At 47.3% G+C, this 17,118-nt stretch overlaps 4 protein-coding genes across 4 annotated transcripts; 1 reads left to right on the top strand and 3 right to left on the bottom strand.

Annotated features, from left to right (window-relative positions):
• Positions 1-966: 966 nt before the first annotated feature.
• V1513DRAFT_454337 (uncharacterized protein) lies at positions 967-1,536 on the bottom strand. Its single transcript, XM_066899370.1, has 2 exons — positions 1,144-1,536; positions 967-1,073 (listed from the first exon to the last, which is right to left on the bottom strand). The coding sequence occupies exons 1-2, from the start codon at positions 1,413-1,415 to the stop codon at positions 1,061-1,063; spliced, it is 285 nt and encodes a 94-aa protein (XP_066750601.1). The 5' UTR covers positions 1,416-1,536; the 3' UTR covers positions 967-1,060.
• An 18-nt stretch (positions 1,537-1,554) lies between these two features.
• Positions 1,555-2,703, bottom strand: V1513DRAFT_386091 (uncharacterized protein; the record flags this gene model as incomplete). Its single annotated transcript, XM_066895232.1, has 1 exon — positions 1,555-2,703. One exon carries the CDS (start codon positions 2,701-2,703, stop codon positions 1,555-1,557), a length of 1,149 nt encoding a protein of 382 aa, XP_066750600.1.
• Positions 2,704-3,833: 1,130 nt separating this feature from the next.
• V1513DRAFT_386076 (acyl transferase domain-containing protein) lies at positions 3,834-9,950 on the bottom strand (the record flags this gene model as incomplete). The annotated part of the gene is made up of 2 exons (XM_066895231.1): positions 3,834-4,870; positions 4,922-9,950. 2 exons carry the CDS (start codon positions 9,948-9,950, stop codon positions 3,834-3,836), a joined length of 6,066 nt encoding a protein of 2,021 aa, XP_066750599.1.
• Positions 9,951-12,176: 2,226 nt separating this feature from the next.
• V1513DRAFT_454331 (3-oxoacyl-synthase) lies at positions 12,177-16,842 on the top strand. The gene is made up of 2 exons (XM_066899369.1): positions 12,177-12,347; positions 12,404-16,842. The coding sequence occupies exon 2, from the start codon at positions 12,583-12,585 to the stop codon at positions 16,675-16,677; it is 4,095 nt and encodes a 1,364-aa protein (XP_066750598.1). The 5' UTR covers positions 12,177-12,347; positions 12,404-12,582; the 3' UTR covers positions 16,678-16,842.
• The last annotated feature ends 276 nt before the right edge of the window (positions 16,843-17,118 follow it).

The following is a 17,118-nucleotide window of genomic DNA, read 5'->3' as shown; positions in this document are numbered from 1 at the left end:
ATGGATATCCACGGATATTCTCGCCATTCCTAATAAAGTTATACACCATCACTAATATGGTATATACCGTGCAACTGGGTAAAACTCTTTGTTTTGGAAGTTACTAGTGTATAAGACTGTCGTATAATCCTTAAGATCGATCAGGGCCATCCATAAGTATTAACCCAGGTCACATTGCACTGCAACTGAGCCGGTATGAGCTTACATGCAAGCAAATAAGCTGTTGTTATTGATACGGTTTCCATATTTAGTGCCCGATTCTACGATTGCTCTGATGGACTGTCTTATCTGGATGACCAGAATTAAAATTTACTATTCTAAGTTGTAATTAAATACGAAATATGAAACAAGTACGAAATATGGAACAAGCATCTAAATAAAAATAAGACATAAAAAATAAAAAAATGGATAAAAAATAATTAAAGCAGGGACACAATAATTATTAACTTTTATAAAAAGAACACAAAAAAAATACAAACGGACTATTCCGACATATATGAGCTCTTTAGCAGCGTCAAAAGCCTCATAGTCTCCCCACTCATTCTGTGTCGTCGCAATCCAAGCAAGTCTCTTCCCTGGCTGAACAACCGCTCACAGGCAACTTCAGAAGCGGGGAGGGGGAGGAAATCGCGAGCAGCTCTCGCCATTTGGGGATATTCCTCTTTATGAGTGTTCCACCACTCAAACAGCCAGTTTTCGTTACCATCAGTATTTGCGACACTAATGACAGCATCGTCAAAGTACCGATCGATGTCGGACACATACCTTGACTGCGCCTGTATTTTTCGTAACAGGCGCAATTCTGTCGAGGTGGTGCGATGGTCCGAAAGTTGAGCAAAGGATTGCTGCGGCGTCAGATTGTGCTCCTGGAGATAGAGCTTATGGAGAAGCTCTCTCATTTGAGAGATGAGGAAAGAGGCGTCCGCTTTACTCTTAAGCTCCTGTTTCAAGAGTTCGCACTTAAATCGAGGGTCCAAAATCATTGCGATATAGTAAACATCGATTTCGTCAACGAATCCAAAGTACTTTTCGTACTTTTTTAATCCTGCCTCAACAGCTCTTACGAGATTAAGGTCAGTGTCTTTGAATAGTCCGTCGCGATTCTTCGCATCTTGGAAGAGCTCTTCTAGCTCATAGTACAAGGCTATCGACAGACTCAGCTGAGGCCCAGATTTCGAGACAAGCCGCGTAAACTCGTCAAATTTCGCGAGTATATCCTTCAATTGTCGAAGTTGATCCCAATCTTTCGCTGTGAACAATGGAATACCCATGGCTTCAACTACCATGAAACGCTGGATCTGTTTGCGCGATTCCAGACTTTCCTTCAACATCTGATATGTTGAGTTCCACCGTGTGCCTACATCGTATGGAATTATTTTCTCGGGAAGCTCCTCACATGGCATAGCTTCCTCCATCGGTTACGTCGTTGCGAACTTCGGTCTATCCAAAGGACAATTATGCGTAATCTAGCCAGAGGAGACAGGTCAGGATCAAGGTCCTTATTGGCTCTGAGATCATCACAGGCACGATTTGCGCTTTGGATATCTCCTGCCTTCAATGCAGGATGTCGCCTACTATCAGATTGAGTACATGCGCGATGCATCTAATGTAGCTCGATGATCCCTCGAACCGCATTACCCGTCGCTCATTATTGCCAGATGGATCCTCAGCAGTGGAGACTTTTGTCAGTAGGTTTTCGTATAATTCGGAAATCATAGCCTCGTTGTTTGACGCATTGTCTCCTGTTATCGTTAACACTTTGGAGTTGAGGTTAAGCTCGTCCAGAAGGTCGCCGACAACCATTGCCATGTTCTCTCCACTATGAGGTCCATCTAGCTCTTTGAACTCCAGAACACGTTCCTTATAAACGAATTCCGGTGTCAGCCAATGTCCCACGTCACCAAGGATGGAGAGATTATTTTTGCTGGTCCATACATCAAGCGACAATCCGATGGTGACACAGGTTGATTCTAATTCACGCTTAAGATTTTCTCGACTCTCTGCGAGCCTTGCAACGAGCCGGCGCTTTACCGTGCTTGCGGATTTGAGAGGTAATTCGATGCCTGGCAGATCATGGAATATTCGTTTAAATGACGGAGCATCCACGCTCGTAAAAGGTTCTGATTCTTCAACTATCCACTGCAATATGTTGTCCTCTAGTCGCTCTGCAACTGACCTACTAGGCCTATTGAGAAATGTCGTGATATCGCTTGAAGCTGTAGGAGCGGGTGCGCCAGACTTCCGTATCCCGTGCCTTGATGAGAGATGTGTGCTCAGATTTTCCGATGACCCTTGAAGAACTGCCTCCGTAGTAGACCACGAGCAGCGACTGCAGACAATTAGCTTGTCCGGGCGTTCCTTGTTAGTTGCCTTGTAGATATATGTGGTTTCTAGCTCGGTAGTATGGAAGTGCTGCCAGACCCATGCCTTTGGTTGTATGGGCTTTCTTTGAATGACTGGCGAAAGCGATGGATCCCTGTCAGCATCGCTTGCTAGTACTGCGGACGCCGATTCATCAGGGAATATAATGTCATCCGAAATGGTGGTACTTGTCTCACTCACTTCAAGGCGACGCCGTGAACGGGATCGTGAGCCTTCGTCAGAGTCACCATCACTATCTGTGCCGGTATTCAGCGCATGATAATCAAGACGCTTCGCTCTTGGTGGGCGTGGTGTATTCTGAGATTCAGAACTTGAGTCCATATTTCTTTGGAAACGACAATGTTTTTGATCCATATAAATTTCGGCCTTTCGCCGTCTTATATATTACGGACTTCTCATTCTCTATACTGTAGAAGGAAGTAATTTTACATCGCTCGAGATCCTGAACATCGGAATTACTACTTATTCTAGCTTATTTTCAAGCAGTTCAACCAATCATTGGGATCCAACCAATGACGAATCAAAGCCGAGAAAGGAACACTGGAACAGAACGCAAGGGCAATGCATATGCAAGGTCCACTTTTGGACCAAGTGCGATAGGTAAGGTGCAGGCAATAGAAATCCACAACCGAGACCAATTTGTGACCACATCGATAGGTAAGGGGGAGCGAATATTAAGTCTATATCTACCACCAATATCCCTTGCGCGGATCCGGTCACTCGATACAGCGGCTCAGAAGCTGAGCTACGAATGCTGGACCACTACGTTCTTCGAAAAACTACTGCGTAAACTACTGCGTAAACTTAGTTGCTCATTATGAGCAACTATCTTCATTTATGTGCTTTATGAGTAATTTTAATTTATAGTAAAAGGATATCCACGGATATCCCACGGATATGACTAATCAAGATTGATTTATCCGTATCCGTATCCGTATCCGCCTAATGTCTATCCGTATCCGCATTTTTGACGGATATCGCGGATATATCCGTTATCCGTGTATCCGTGCCGATCCCTTAGCATAGTATGTACGTGAGCGTGGCGCAGTTTGTATGGGGGCATGTTCGTAAGCTCTGATAGATTGGTACGTGGCACATGTTGAGATTTGGGATGAGGAAAATGAGCATTCGGAATATTTACGGGCCGAGATTATAAGCATGTGAATGAATTTGCACGTGATAAGCAGTCTACAGCACTGCCTAAGGCAACAAAGCAGTGTGCTGCAGATTCTGAAATCCAGGAGATAAAAGCCTCAGGCACATATCCTAATGTATTTGCATCATGTGCATCACGCGAGCCCCAGAGGGATGCGGAGTTCTCGACCTTTTCATCCAAGTTTGTTCAATATTTGAAGGATTCGCGATAGTTACAAAGGAGAATGAAGTAATCAAAGAATAAATGAACCTTGTTTCAATCTATATGCATTATCTAATAATCTACACAACCAAATCTATTCCCTCCATTCTCCCAACAGCTTCTGAAGAGGCACAGACCCTGTAAGATTGTAGACATATTCAAAATACTTCCGGTCATTCCTAAATGGCTTCCCTGTGAGATTAGGGACCCATTTATTAACGAGCTTTTTCGCATCGATATTTGACGGATCAATCTTTGACGTCAAAAAGTCACGGAATGTGGCAACACCTGGACGAAGGAGAGTCGAGTGGAATGGCACGTCAATGCCTTCCAGAGGTGTAATACCCGTACCTCGTTTCAATTCGACGCGTGTTTTCTTTGCTTGTGCCTCTTGTATGATGGAACGGACAGTTGATAAGAACACAGTCTTACCATCTAATCCACTTCCAGGTCGATTGATCCAGTCGACATTCAGGCCCTTTGCGATGCGGTCAAGTAGTTTCGTAAGACAATCGAGTGCTATGAGTTCTCCTGCACAGACATATTGTCTGTTTGAGATGTTGAAATTCACAATCTCCAGAAGCCACCCAGTTTGTTGCGAAATGGTCTTGGTAATGAAGCGCAACATCTTTTCGTTGAAAGTCTTTGAAACTCGACTCGGGTTGACAGCACACAAGGAGTAGTCTGAAGCGCCTTGCTCGTCACGTTTGACGGCAACTTGCATCGCCATACCACGGTAGAAACAAATTGCGACTAACTGCTCAATCGACATTATTTGTGCGAATGATGCTAGGGCTGGATACTCTCCAAGGGAGTGGCCCGCAAAGTTGTAATTCTCCGAAATAAGACCTCGGGCTTCCATGTCCTTGTACCGTGCGAGTTCTACCAGGGTAATAGCCGCTTGCGTGAACTGCGTTGCATGGAGAAGACCCTTGGGCGACTTGAAAGTGTAGGACTCCGAGTCCTCGTTGATGTCCTTGAAGACTTTCTCCAAGATTGGCTGACCGTCATCACCAGTAGTTTGCAGAGTCAATGAAAGGTAGTTCTGGCGAATACGTCTGCCATTGACCCCTCCAAAATGAATAGTCATCTCCTTGGGATTGTCTCTGACGATCTTTGTGATCTCAAAACCTAGAAAAAGAATTAATAACTGGGTAACGTATACAGGAAAGGATAACGAACCATAAGTCTTCAAGTAAAACTTATCGGCAATATCCCACACAGATCGAGCAATTGGGCTGCTTGCATAAAGGTCCATGCCCATGTTGGGTTCCTGTGAACCCTGGCCGGTGAACAGGTAGACAGATCTCTGTTCCTCCACCTCGGCTTCGCCCTTCAACACCATCTCACCACTGTCTGTCTTCTTGGCTGTAATCTTGATCACTTTGCGGCCCTTCATCATAGCCGTATGCCAAAACTCGACATCTATCAGATCATCCGGAAGAACCATACCGACAAAAGAAGCTTCAAAACTGCGCACTGCGCCCACGCGACCTTTGGCAGTCCAAGTTTCAAGCAATGATCCAATGGCAGAGCTTGTATGCATGCCATGAACAATCGAGCCTGGTAAGTTGGCGAGCAATGCAAAGGTGTTCGACACGTGGATAGGATTGTAATCCCCGGAGACCTTTGCATAAGCAGCGCTAGACATCGGCCTCTTGAGTGGAATTCCACTGGCACCATGAACTGGAATTGCATTTTCGAGCAAAACAGGACCTTCGACTCCGCTACCATGCGTGTTGAGATAGCGCAAAATGGGATTGACGGAGGAGAGCGCAGTAGTATAGTTGATTGAAGCTACTGAGCGTTCACCATCTGTAGCGTGCTTCTCAGAAACAGTGCCAACCACCAAAACGGTGCCAGCAGTAGCGGTAGACTTCACTTGCGTAGTTTCGAGACGGAAAATGAAGGTCCTGTCCAACAATTCGGAGTCGGGGTTGGTTAATTGGAACCAAGGCTTGGATTTGAGGATTGCGACGTCCTTTCGTGAACCCAAATGGACCTGCATCGGGACTTCAACTTTTCGTTCAAAAGTTGTTTCGAAGTCAGTGTATTTTCCGCGATACATGAATTGCGAGACAACTTCCATCACAGGACTTCCATCCTTGGTAATGACCGCAAGTACCTCAACCACTTTTCCTGCATCCTGAATGCGAACCGCTGTGATGCGGGAAGAAGTCGACACTTTGTCGCCAGCGCTTAAAGAAGCTGCTCCATCCACACGCTTGAACTTGTTGGAGAGATGTACAAGCTTGAGAATATTGCCACCAATCTTTCTCAAAAAGATTGGTTTCAGGAGAGCTTTCCAAGCAATAACAATGCCAAAGTCCAAAGGTGCAGGCAGTTCCTGATTTGCGCGGCTACGGTATGTCTCGCAACTACTGCCGGTGGCTTGGAGAAAAGAGCTGATTGCCTCCCGAGTAATGGTCATTGTTTCTCCCGAGAAATCTTGGGTAGGCTGCGCATCAAAGTCGAGTTGCTCATCGCCAAACCAAAGTTTTCTGTAGAATTCTGAAACCTCATCGAGTAAGCCATCTGAGTTCTCCCGTATCGGCGCGTACACCGCATCCGGGTGGTATGAGAACGCCAATCGCAAGGTTGGCGATACATGAGTAGTTGTTGGACTCAATATGCAATCAGCAACTATGCGGGATCCCTGCAACCTGATCTTCACAACAGTATCGGGGTTCTCCGTATCTGATGCAGCTTGGATGGTGATAACCATTTTCGATGGCTCGGTATGGTTTTCAACAGTTACACGAAGGTCACCGGAAGGCGTGCAGATTTTGCGAATAGGGTTTGGTAACCGCTTGTTGCCGGAAATGACAGTTTCTGAACTGAGGAGCGCATAACGCCATGTGTATTGGTCACCTGCGATCATTCTATACCACGAACTTGGCGAGGGTAAATCATCACGCGCCGAAGAGATTGCGTAGACGACTGACTCTGAAGACTCGGTGATAGACACATTGCGTTCGGAGTCAGACCAATGAGCTTGGGGCGTTATTTCCAATGGAGCCTTCTGAACGGGAAGATTCCTGATCTCTCCATTGTAAGCTTCTTTGAGCAATGAAGAAACCAGCCCATTCTTGATGCCGTCGAGGATGTCCTGGACAGGTTCGTCGTAGGTCTTCGAATGTTGAGCTGCTACCGGTCCGTGCAAGATTTGTGTACGATCTGCATCATTACCAACAACCGCCCAAAGGTTCTCAGACTGCCACAGCGAATCTTTCTTGAAATAGAATAACAAGTTTTCATCGAGGACCGGAACAAAAGGAACTGGTTTCTTGCCTGGACGCAGACAGAGCGACAAGAAGAACTGAACATCCAAAGGAGTAATGATATCATCACTGATATCGGGGTAGGTTTTGACAAGGGTGTCCAGCACCACTTGAGGAGCATCGAGGTCGGCATAATCCGAAAGAACGAATCCACTGCCGCTGCTCGTTGCGAATCTTTCCTCAACGCGACGAATGAAGTCACCTGTAAGGGTCTTCAATGACTTATCGATCCATACACCCCTTGCACTGATATACATCAGCTCGACCATTCGGGCAACTACTTCGTGATAAGTCATCTCCTTCAGTAGCACAGCTTCCTCAGCCGTGTTCTTGCCGAACCAAACTTTTTGGAAGTCGTCGTTGAGCTTTTTGATGATGTAGCTGCTTCTCTTCTGTAGCGTAGCAACCATCTGATCCTTGGGCATCTTGAAGATAGTGTCCATTTCAGCCCAGAACCTCATACCGCGAGTTGCTAGAACGTGCATTGGCTCTCCCATCTCTGAGATGACAGTAATCACACCTCCAGCTGCGCCTTTGAATGTTTTCTCCCATTGGCCATCAGGAAGACCGTCAGTCTCAACGATCTTCTTCTTGGACCCCACACTGGTGGAGGCTTCCTTTGCCGTCATCATGCGACTTCCAAGTAACACACCATCAAAGGGCATGGGGGGATAACCGAAAGCCTTGGACCATGCTCCAGTGAAGTATGGATAAGCATCCTCAGCTGAGCCAAAGCCACTACCAGCGACGAGAATAATATTTTCGCAATCGCGGATCTGGCCATAGACTTCCAAAATCGGCGTGTGGAAGTCTTCGAAAGAGTGATGGCCTCCGGCTCGGCCGCCAGTCCACTGCAAAATGACGGGGAAGGTGGGATTGGCTTTAGCAATGCTAATAACCTGCTTGATTGACTTGACCGAACCAGGTTTGAATGCAATATATTTCAATCCAAGGTCGTTGATATAGCTTTGGGAAATCTCGAGTGAAGGCACTCCAGCGCCAATGGTCAAACCATCAATTGGTATTCCTTCCGCATGGAGCTTCTCCAGAAGTGGGATCTGCCATGCTACTGCACGGGGGTCGACATATATGACGTTGATGCAAACTCCTCGTCCAGGTGGAATCGTAGCCACGATGTTGTTCAAGGCTGTTGTCAACATGGCTTCGTCACGGTAGCCTCCGCCAGCTAACTCAATGTGATATCCAGCATTGATGGTAGCTGAAACAAATGTCCAGGATACAGTAGTTGGCGTCATGCCAGCAACCATGATGGGTGGCATGTGTAAAAGCTTGCTCATTCTGGTCTCGAGGTGAATTTGCCCATCGGTCGCCCGAATCAGTCTTGGGCTAAATCTTCTTGCCCAATTCTTGCTATCCACAATGGAAGCTTTGTTCCAACTGAAAAGTTCGGCCTTGTAACCGACTTCGGAGGATTTTCCAGCTAAAGCGCCAGCCATCATAACACGAACACCCGTTCCTTGCTTGTTGTGGCTAGTAACGACGCCAATACCAGAACTGCCTCCAGGACCAAAGTCAACGATATGAGACGCTGATTCACAGGTTGAAGCCTTGAGCCAGCGAACAGGGGCGACAGTGATCAGGTATACTAGCCTATCAAGTAGATTCTCACTACCCAAGGCGCTAAGGTCTTCGCCAGTGTTTGTGTCGTATACCGGAATTTGCAGACTGTTACTGGGTAGAAAAATATGGCCGAGACGCTTTCTCAAGATCGGAAGTGCAGGAAGTAGATAGTTGGTGTGGAAAGGCACACTTATAGGGAGAAAGTGGTTCGTGAGAGTCGATTTTCGCTCCTTTGATGGGATTCGGTTCTGGTCGACTTCTGCGGACACTTTAAACCGCCTCAAACGCGCGTTCAGCCCACACAAGGATGTGGCAGGTCCAGCAACCACGAAATTACGTAGCCCATTTGCTAGAGCAATCGAAATCTTTCTATCTTCGGGTAGAGATTTGTTGGACACATCCACGTGCTCCTGGACTTGAGCTTCGGAGATGCCACGAATGCTGAGCATAGAGGAAGGGGTGCCTTCATCATTGGAGATAGAATCGGAGACTATCTTTGGGTCTGGTGATGTCTCAGGATAGATCTGCTGGCTGACAACACCAATCGAAAACAGTATCTCCACGGCTGTACGACTCAAGTCGATGAAAGACGACCAGCCGACAGCGCCAGCGATCACTGCAGCAACGACCAACCCCTGAGAGTGGCCAGCTATGCCGCTAAGACTGGGATTGAAAGTTGAGGGATTTTGACCCAAAACCTTCAGGCTGACCATATATTGCGCGAGCTGGAGTATGCCAATAATAGGGAAGCTGACTCGGGATGAAGCAAGGTAGCTTACATCTGGTGTTGCTTCCGGGTTTCGCAGCCAGTTGATGATATCCAGGCCTTCTGGGTAATATCGAGACACATCTGGCTGGGATGCAAGGGTTTTCAAGAACTCCCCCATTGTCTCGACATAATCTACCAAGAAACTGTGATACATTGTATGGATTTCGCGCAGCTCATCCAGATAAGCAGTAGTGATTCCTTGACCACCGAGCACGGCGTACAACTTGGAGTCACCACTCGAAACGGAATCCAGCAGTGCAGACTGGCGCTGGGCTATGGGGCGACCTGATGCATGGCACGCAGAGTAGTATGATCGAATGATTTTAGCAGGTCGCTCGGGGTCGTCGGACGATATCGCCGCAATGGTGTGGATGTCATCTGTAAGGACATTTCTCTCCAGATGGTCGAGCAAAGCTCGAAGAAGCCTCTGCCTGGATGTTCTATCGGCACCTGGCCAATTAAGCAAAAGCTTTGATTTGAAGTCCAGAAAGTCTGTGATAAGCTCTACCAGTGACTCCTGAGGTAACAGCTCATCACTGGCCGCCGTCGTGCCGATATGTTGAAAAAATCGATCCCTCATCACGGATGCCAAATTATAGAGGTCCGCCGGGATTATGCTGGAGTCCTCTAGTGGGAGAACCAAGGTAGAAATGGGGTTCTCTTCGTCCTCGTCGGACGATTCTGCCGGTGAATCTGCCACGGAGAGATCTGAGGGGGGTGTGAGAATGTCATAGCTGGCTCGGAGAGCCGCCAGAGTCTCCGTGGTGGGAGAGGTGCACTTGAGGCGCATGATGGTCTGCTTGTGCCTACGGCTGATACCCGCGGAGAGAGTTGGTCAACAGGTGATTCTTGTGAAACAAGACCGTGAGACCAGGAGGATGTGGACGGAGTAAGGTGTGGTTTGGCACACTATGTAGAGTGTGATTTGCGATACAGGAAGGCGGATGGGTCTAAATCATGGAGAAAACGAGTTTTCTATTTCCTCTGTTTTCAAGCATGCCACAGGGTTTTTGATGCTGTACAACTACACAACCGAATCTAGCTCTGCCCTATCTTGTCCTTACAATGGCAGTGCACAGCGAGCGCTGGGTGTCGTGCAGGGCCCTACTAAGCTTACATGGGGTCCAAGGCAAGCAATAACGTTGATATCCATTGTTCCGATGTTCGCAATTACATGGGATTTGGCTTACTACGATGCCACTCCAGTCTCAGTACAGTCATGCCATGGCGCTTACACCTCATTGGTTGAGCCTCGTAATTGTACCCAAGCAGCCGGTACCGAGACAAAATAGGCTCAACACCACCAACGAAGATCGCCAGGTCTCGGAGGATATGGTTTCGGCCCGCTGGTCGCAGAATCGGCCCTGCAGGTATGTTTAAGATAACGGATTGTTACCGCTTTCCCTAATTAAGGGCTTATTCAGCATGTAACTAAGGCACAATCTAGCTTGGCCCCCAGTAAGCGCATCTAGAATGCTTACTTTTATAGATACGCAGATTGTTTAGTAGTTCAGTACGTATTACTAGTTCATACAGCGGCTGCATCCGGTATTAGCTTACTAAATCTCGAATTAGCTGAATTAAATAGTGTATTTAACTCGTACATGTATGTGTCGTGCTGTGATGTTAGTGCTGTGACATACGAGAGGATGCCCTTACTAGGTAGCAGCGAACAATACTTAAACGCTGTTCCTCTGTAGTTCATTAGTAACTAGGGGCCAGATTAGCTGACTGTACTCAGTAAACAAACTTGCGCTGACCCAGGGGCCAAGCACGTCGAATTAACCGTGCGTAAGCTTAGCCCGCAATCACGCATGTAACTATCCTGGGCATTCTCAAGATCTAAGCTGAAACCCGTAATTTTGATAGCACTGTATGCTGACGGATTTTGTGATAAACCAATGCTTATCCGATGATATCTTGCGATCTCGCCGTTGCTCCCCAAGGCCTGATTGCTGACCTGCCCGGAATACATTCTAGGATGACATTTACTATCTCTTTTTGATAACCACTACATGAGGTACTTTATACCCGAGCACAACTCCTTTTTCCAGACCACTTTTCCTATCGATCCCTACTGAATCCTTCATTCACCCATCGGACGCAAAGGGCACCGCAGCCTTGCTTTCAGACACACTTTCGCTCTCAAGATGACTTCGGTTTCAGACGAAGAGAGAGCGCGCACTCACACATTGGTATTGGAGCTCTTGGCGTAAGTCTTCTACCCTTCTTCCAAGTATTCCCAATTTGGCAGTTAGCCCTAAATGCTGGGCTGGGCGATCTCTACACGATAAGCTGTAAACATCGACTACAGCAAGGATGGAAAACATATAGGAGCAAGAGCTAATAGATATTCTTTCCTGACAGTCATCAGTTCGCATATCCTGTACAATGGTAAGCTTCCCATTCTTTCCCACCACTTCAAAGATGCTGTCATGTCATGTGCTCGATCATGTTGACCTCGTACATTGATTTTGTTCACCCGAAGCCAATATGCTGACAGTTGGATGGTGAAGGATTGATACACAAGATGCCCTCTTGGGGGAAGAAAAGATCGAGCGATTCGTCGAGATTGGGCCATCGAACACACTCACTGGACTGGCTAAACAAACCATCCAAACGAAATATCAAGACCATGACACTGCCCTGTCAATCCAAAGGCAGCTTTTAAGCATCAAACAGACTGAGAGTGACATCTACTATGCAAATGGAGAGGCAGTGGAGGTGCCAAAACAAGCACCTGCTAAAACCGACGCAAAACCTACTGCTCCAGCTCCGTCGCCAGAGCCTGCTGCAACCGCGCCCGCGCCATCTGCTCCCTCGCCCGCACCGAGTGGAGCTGGTGCCAGATCGATTGCAACGGCTGAGGATGTCCCAGTGAAGTCAGAAGATATAGTTCTTACTATTATTGCTCAAAAGTTGAAGAAGTCCACCAAGGATATTTCGCTCAGCAGTAATATCAAAGCGCTCGTTGGAGGTATGAAATCCATCGAATGAAACTTCAGTAACATAAAACTGATTTGAATGTTTTAGGTCGCTCAACTTTGGAGAATGAGATTGTCGGAGACCTCCTTAGTGAATTCGGCAACCTACCTGAAAGATCCGAGGAACTCAGTTTGACCGAGCTGGGAGAAACCCTTAACAGCGCAAATGCTCAAAGACGACTTGGCAAGCAGACAAATACCCTAGTACAACGTCTTATTGCTGCGTCGATGCCGGGAGATTTTAGCATGACAAGGGTCAGAAAATATCTTGAGGATCGTTGGGGCTTTCAAGTTGGCCGCCAAGATTCCGTGCTTCTGTCTGCAATTCCCTCGCCTCCTAAAAACCGACTTGGGGATCCAAAGGAAGTCAATGCTTATCTGGATTCATTAGTTAAGGAGTATGCGCAAGCCGCTGGATTGGCACTGGAAGAAGCACCACAGCAGCAGCAGTCTGCCGTCCATGTCAATCCGGAAGCCATAGATGCTGTTGTTCGGAGACAAGAGCAGCTGGCAGAACAGCAGCTCAAAGTCTACGCTCAATTTCTGGATGTTGATCTCCATGCTGATGGCAAGTCTGCAGAGCAATCGGAAAGCGCCATGTCGGCTCTTCAGAAACAGTTAGATTTGTGGGTAGCTGAACATGGTGAGGCGTATGCTAGTGGTATCACTCCGGTCTTTGATGCCAAGAAGCTTCGAGAGTACTCCTCTTACTGGACTTGGGCCTTGCAAGACCTCACAGCTACTTTCTACGATATCAGTCGCGGAACATTAAAAGTCGACAAAGAGGGAATTGATGATATTACTTACAGGCTGGCCAACAAATCAAGCCCACCGTTAGTGGAGTCAATCAGATACCTGTTGACGCAATGTCATGATGACAAATCAAAGGCCTTCTACCAACTCCTTCTCAATACTGTTGCGCAGTCAATTGGATCTATTCCGGTTTTCAAGACCTCCACGAATTTCCTTGGCCCTCGAACAACTATCGACGAGCTGGGCAATATCACATACTCTGAACACCCGAGGTCTGAAGCCGGATCAAAGGAGCATTTGGGTGAACCGACTCGTCTGCCACATATTAAACGCAAGAATGACAAAGAATGGACATTCGATTCCGCAACGACCGCATTGTACAACAAAGCTATCGATCAAATCTCAAGCACAGGTCTCTCACTCGCCAATAAAACGATTCTCCTAACTGGAGCCGGAACGAACTCCATCGGTGAAGAGCTTCTGAAAGGCCTTCTCGCTGGTGGTGCACAAGTCATTGTTACGACCAATAGCTTTTCATCCAAGACAGCTCTCAAGTATCAGAAGATCTACCAGGCTCACGGCTCTAAAGGATCCAAACTGGTTTTGGTTCCATTTAACCAAGGTAGCCAGCAGGATGTCGAATCTCTGGTTGATTATATCTACAACCAGAAACAAGGCCTCGGTTGGGATCTTGATGTTGTCATCCCATTCGCCGCAATTTCTGTTACAGGGCGACAAATAGACGAGATTGACTCCAAGAGTGAGATAGCACAGCGTATCATGCTGACAAATACTATTCGACTTCTCGGAGCTATCAAGAGACATAAGGAGGCTGCAGGCTACCGAACCCGGCCCACCCATGCTATACTTCCCCTGTCACCCAACCATGGTGTCTTTGGTGGTGATGGTCTATACTCTGAGTCGAAGATGGCACTCGAAAGTCTGTTCGCAAAATGGCATTCTGAAGATTGGAGCGATTATCTCTCCATCTGTGGTACTTCAATCGGTTGGACTCGCGGCACTGGTCTGATGCATCAGAACGATACAGTGGCCGAGGGCGTCGAAAAACTTGGCGTGAGAACATTCTCCCGACCAGAAATGGCTCTCTGCATTCTCGCCTTATTGAGTCGTCCCTTGGTCGAGTTTTCTCAAGAAGAACCCCTGTACGCCGACTTCAGCGGTGGTATGGATAAGGTACCAGATTTCCCGAGTGAGTTGAACGCTATCCAGGATAACATCAAAAGCCTGAGCGAGATCCGAAGAGCTGTTGCAGCGGAATTAGCGCTTGACAACGGATCTGATCTGAAAGCGACAAAGTCAGCCAAAAATGAACAGGATGCCATTAAAAAACGTGCGAAGATCGAGCTTGGATTTCCGACCTTGCCAAACTATGAAACAGAGATTCAGCCGCTGCGCTCCCAATTGGATTCCATGGTCTCGCTTGAACACACTGTTGTGATTGTAGGCTTTTCAGAGCTAGGACCGTGCGGAAATTCTCGTACTCGCTGGGAAATGGAAGCCTATGATGAACTCTCGCTCGAAGGATGCACCGAAATGGCTTGGATCATGGGCCTCATCAAATATTCCAAGGCCTCTGGTAATAAACCAGCCGGATGGATCGATGTCAAGACAAAAGAGCCCGTTGAAGAATTTGACGTGAAAAGGCGTTACGAGTCATATATTCGCGAGCATACGGGCATTCGACTAATTGAGCCAACTCTTTTCGACAAGTACAATCCTGAAAAGAAGCAAATGGCTCAAGAGATTGTCGTCCAAGAAGATCTTGCACCATTCGAAACATCTAAGGATGCTGCACTCAGCTTTAAGAGAGAACACGGAAACAAGGTGGAAATATTCCCCGGCGTGGAGTCTGACTCTTACAGTGTCGTCATGAAAAAGGGGGCAGTGATACATGTTCCCAAGGCCGTGAAGTTCAGACAAACTGTCGCGGCACAGATTCCTACAGGATGGGATCCACGGACGTATGGCATTTCAGACGATATTATCAACCAGGTCGATCCGGTCACCTTATATACACTTGTAACAACTGTCGAAGGCCTTCTTTCAGCGGGTATCACGGATCCTTACGAGATCTACAAGTACATCCATGTCTCCGAACTTGGCAATTGCTTTGGAAGCGGTTTGGGTGGTACAAACTCCTCAGAAAAGATGTACCGGGATCGGTTGGAAGACAAGCCTGTGCAGAATGATATCTTGCAAGAGACATTTTTGAACACAGTTGGAGCTTGGGTGAACATGCTCTTGCTCTCATCAAGTGGACCAAACAAGACATCCGTTGGAGCCTGCGCAACTTCTGTGGAATCACTTGACACAGCCTACGATCTCATTCTTGCTGGCAAGGCAAAGATGTGTTTCGTTGGTAGCGTTGACGAGTTCTCAGAATACACGTCTTTGGAGTTTTCGAACATGAAAGCAACTAGCAATGCCGAGACGGAGCGTGAGGCTGGTCGGGACCCGAAGGAGATGTCACGTCCTGCAGCCTCTTCAAGGAAAGGTTTCATGGAATCCCACGGCGCTGGTCTGCATATAGCTTGCACGGCAAAGCTTGCCATTGAGATGGGACTGCCTATATATGGTGTCATCGCCTTCACAGGCATCTCCAGTGACAAGGTCGGCCGCTCTGTTCCCGCTCCGGGGAAGGGGGTCCTGTCAAATGCAAGAGAATCGACAGCTGGGTTCCCATCGCCACTTCTTGATATCGAATATCGTCGACGACAGATTGATATACGACGACAGCAAATCACCAACTTCAGAGAGGTGGAGCTCAGTAACCTTGAGGACACGATTCTGCATCTTATGGCCAAAGATAATCATTTCAATGCATCTGAATATCGAGCATATATGGTCAAGCAGATTGATCTCAAATTCCAGATGCAGGAACAAGATATGCTTGCCTCCTTTGGAAATCACTTTTGGCGTAACCACCCTGAGATCGCACCCATCAAGGGAGCGTTGGCAACCTGGGGTCTTAGTGTCGACGATGTGACCGTGGCTTCTTTCCACGGAACCTCAACTGTCCTGAACGAGAAGAACGAGTGCTCTATTATCCAAAACCAGCTTTCTCATCTCGGACGTACCAAAGGAAGTCGCACTCTCGGTGTATTCCAGAAGAGCGTCACCGGGCACCCGAAAGGTCCTGCAAGTTCCTGGATGCTCAATGGCTGCCTGCAGATCATGAGCACGGGGCTCGTGCCAGGAAACCGAAATCTAGATAATTTGGATCCCGGGTTTGAACAGTACGATCATATCACGTTCCTGAACCAGAATGTTCAAACGGCTGGCATCAAGGCCTTCTCTTTGACCTCATTTGGCTTCGGCCAGAAGGGTGGTCAGGTGATTGGTGTGCACCCCAAATATCTGTTTGCGACAATTCCGAAGGATGTGTTCGACGACTACGCGAAGAGGTTGAAGAAGAGGCGGGCGATTGCGACTGTCGCATTCCATGAGGCATTGCTCGAGAATAACATGTTTGTGGCGAAGGACGACCCGCCGTACGATGTTGTACAGGAGATGAAGACGCTACTGGATCCAAATGCTAGGTGGGAGTAGGTAGATCAGCGGCAGGAGAGTTTTAGAAGTTTGTAAAGTTGATATTTGTCTGGAGTTTGTTTAATTATATCCTCATCCGGTAGAAATTTGATATCCTATACTGTTTCTACTTTATTACTATGGTTTGAATTATCCAACTTTGAAATTAATACTGGCTCGATCCGAGGCTGCATCCTTCCTTCAATTTGATAGCCTCTATCAGTATTCAGATACATCCAAATTGCATAATGAATGTAGGTGGTGGTTAACCACCATTGAACTTATACTGCAATTTAGTATCGTGGATGAAAATGCCGCTTTGTGACGGCGACTGGGCAAGACTAACTAAATCTGGCTTCAGGGTTTTAGGGTTCAGGGTTCAGGGTTTCAGGGTTCAGGGTTCAGGGTTTCAGGGTTCAGGGTTTCAGGGTTCAGGGTTTCAGGGTTCAGGGTTTCAGGGTT

The sequence above is a fragment of the Lipomyces chichibuensis genome, assembly GCF_038497645.1.
Source record: "Lipomyces chichibuensis strain CBS 12929 unplaced genomic scaffold V1513scaffold_72, whole genome shotgun sequence".
Taxonomy (NCBI): Eukaryota; Fungi; Ascomycota; class Lipomycetes; order Lipomycetales; family Lipomycetaceae; genus Lipomyces; species Lipomyces chichibuensis.
This window is presented reverse-complemented; position numbering and strand designations above follow the sequence as displayed.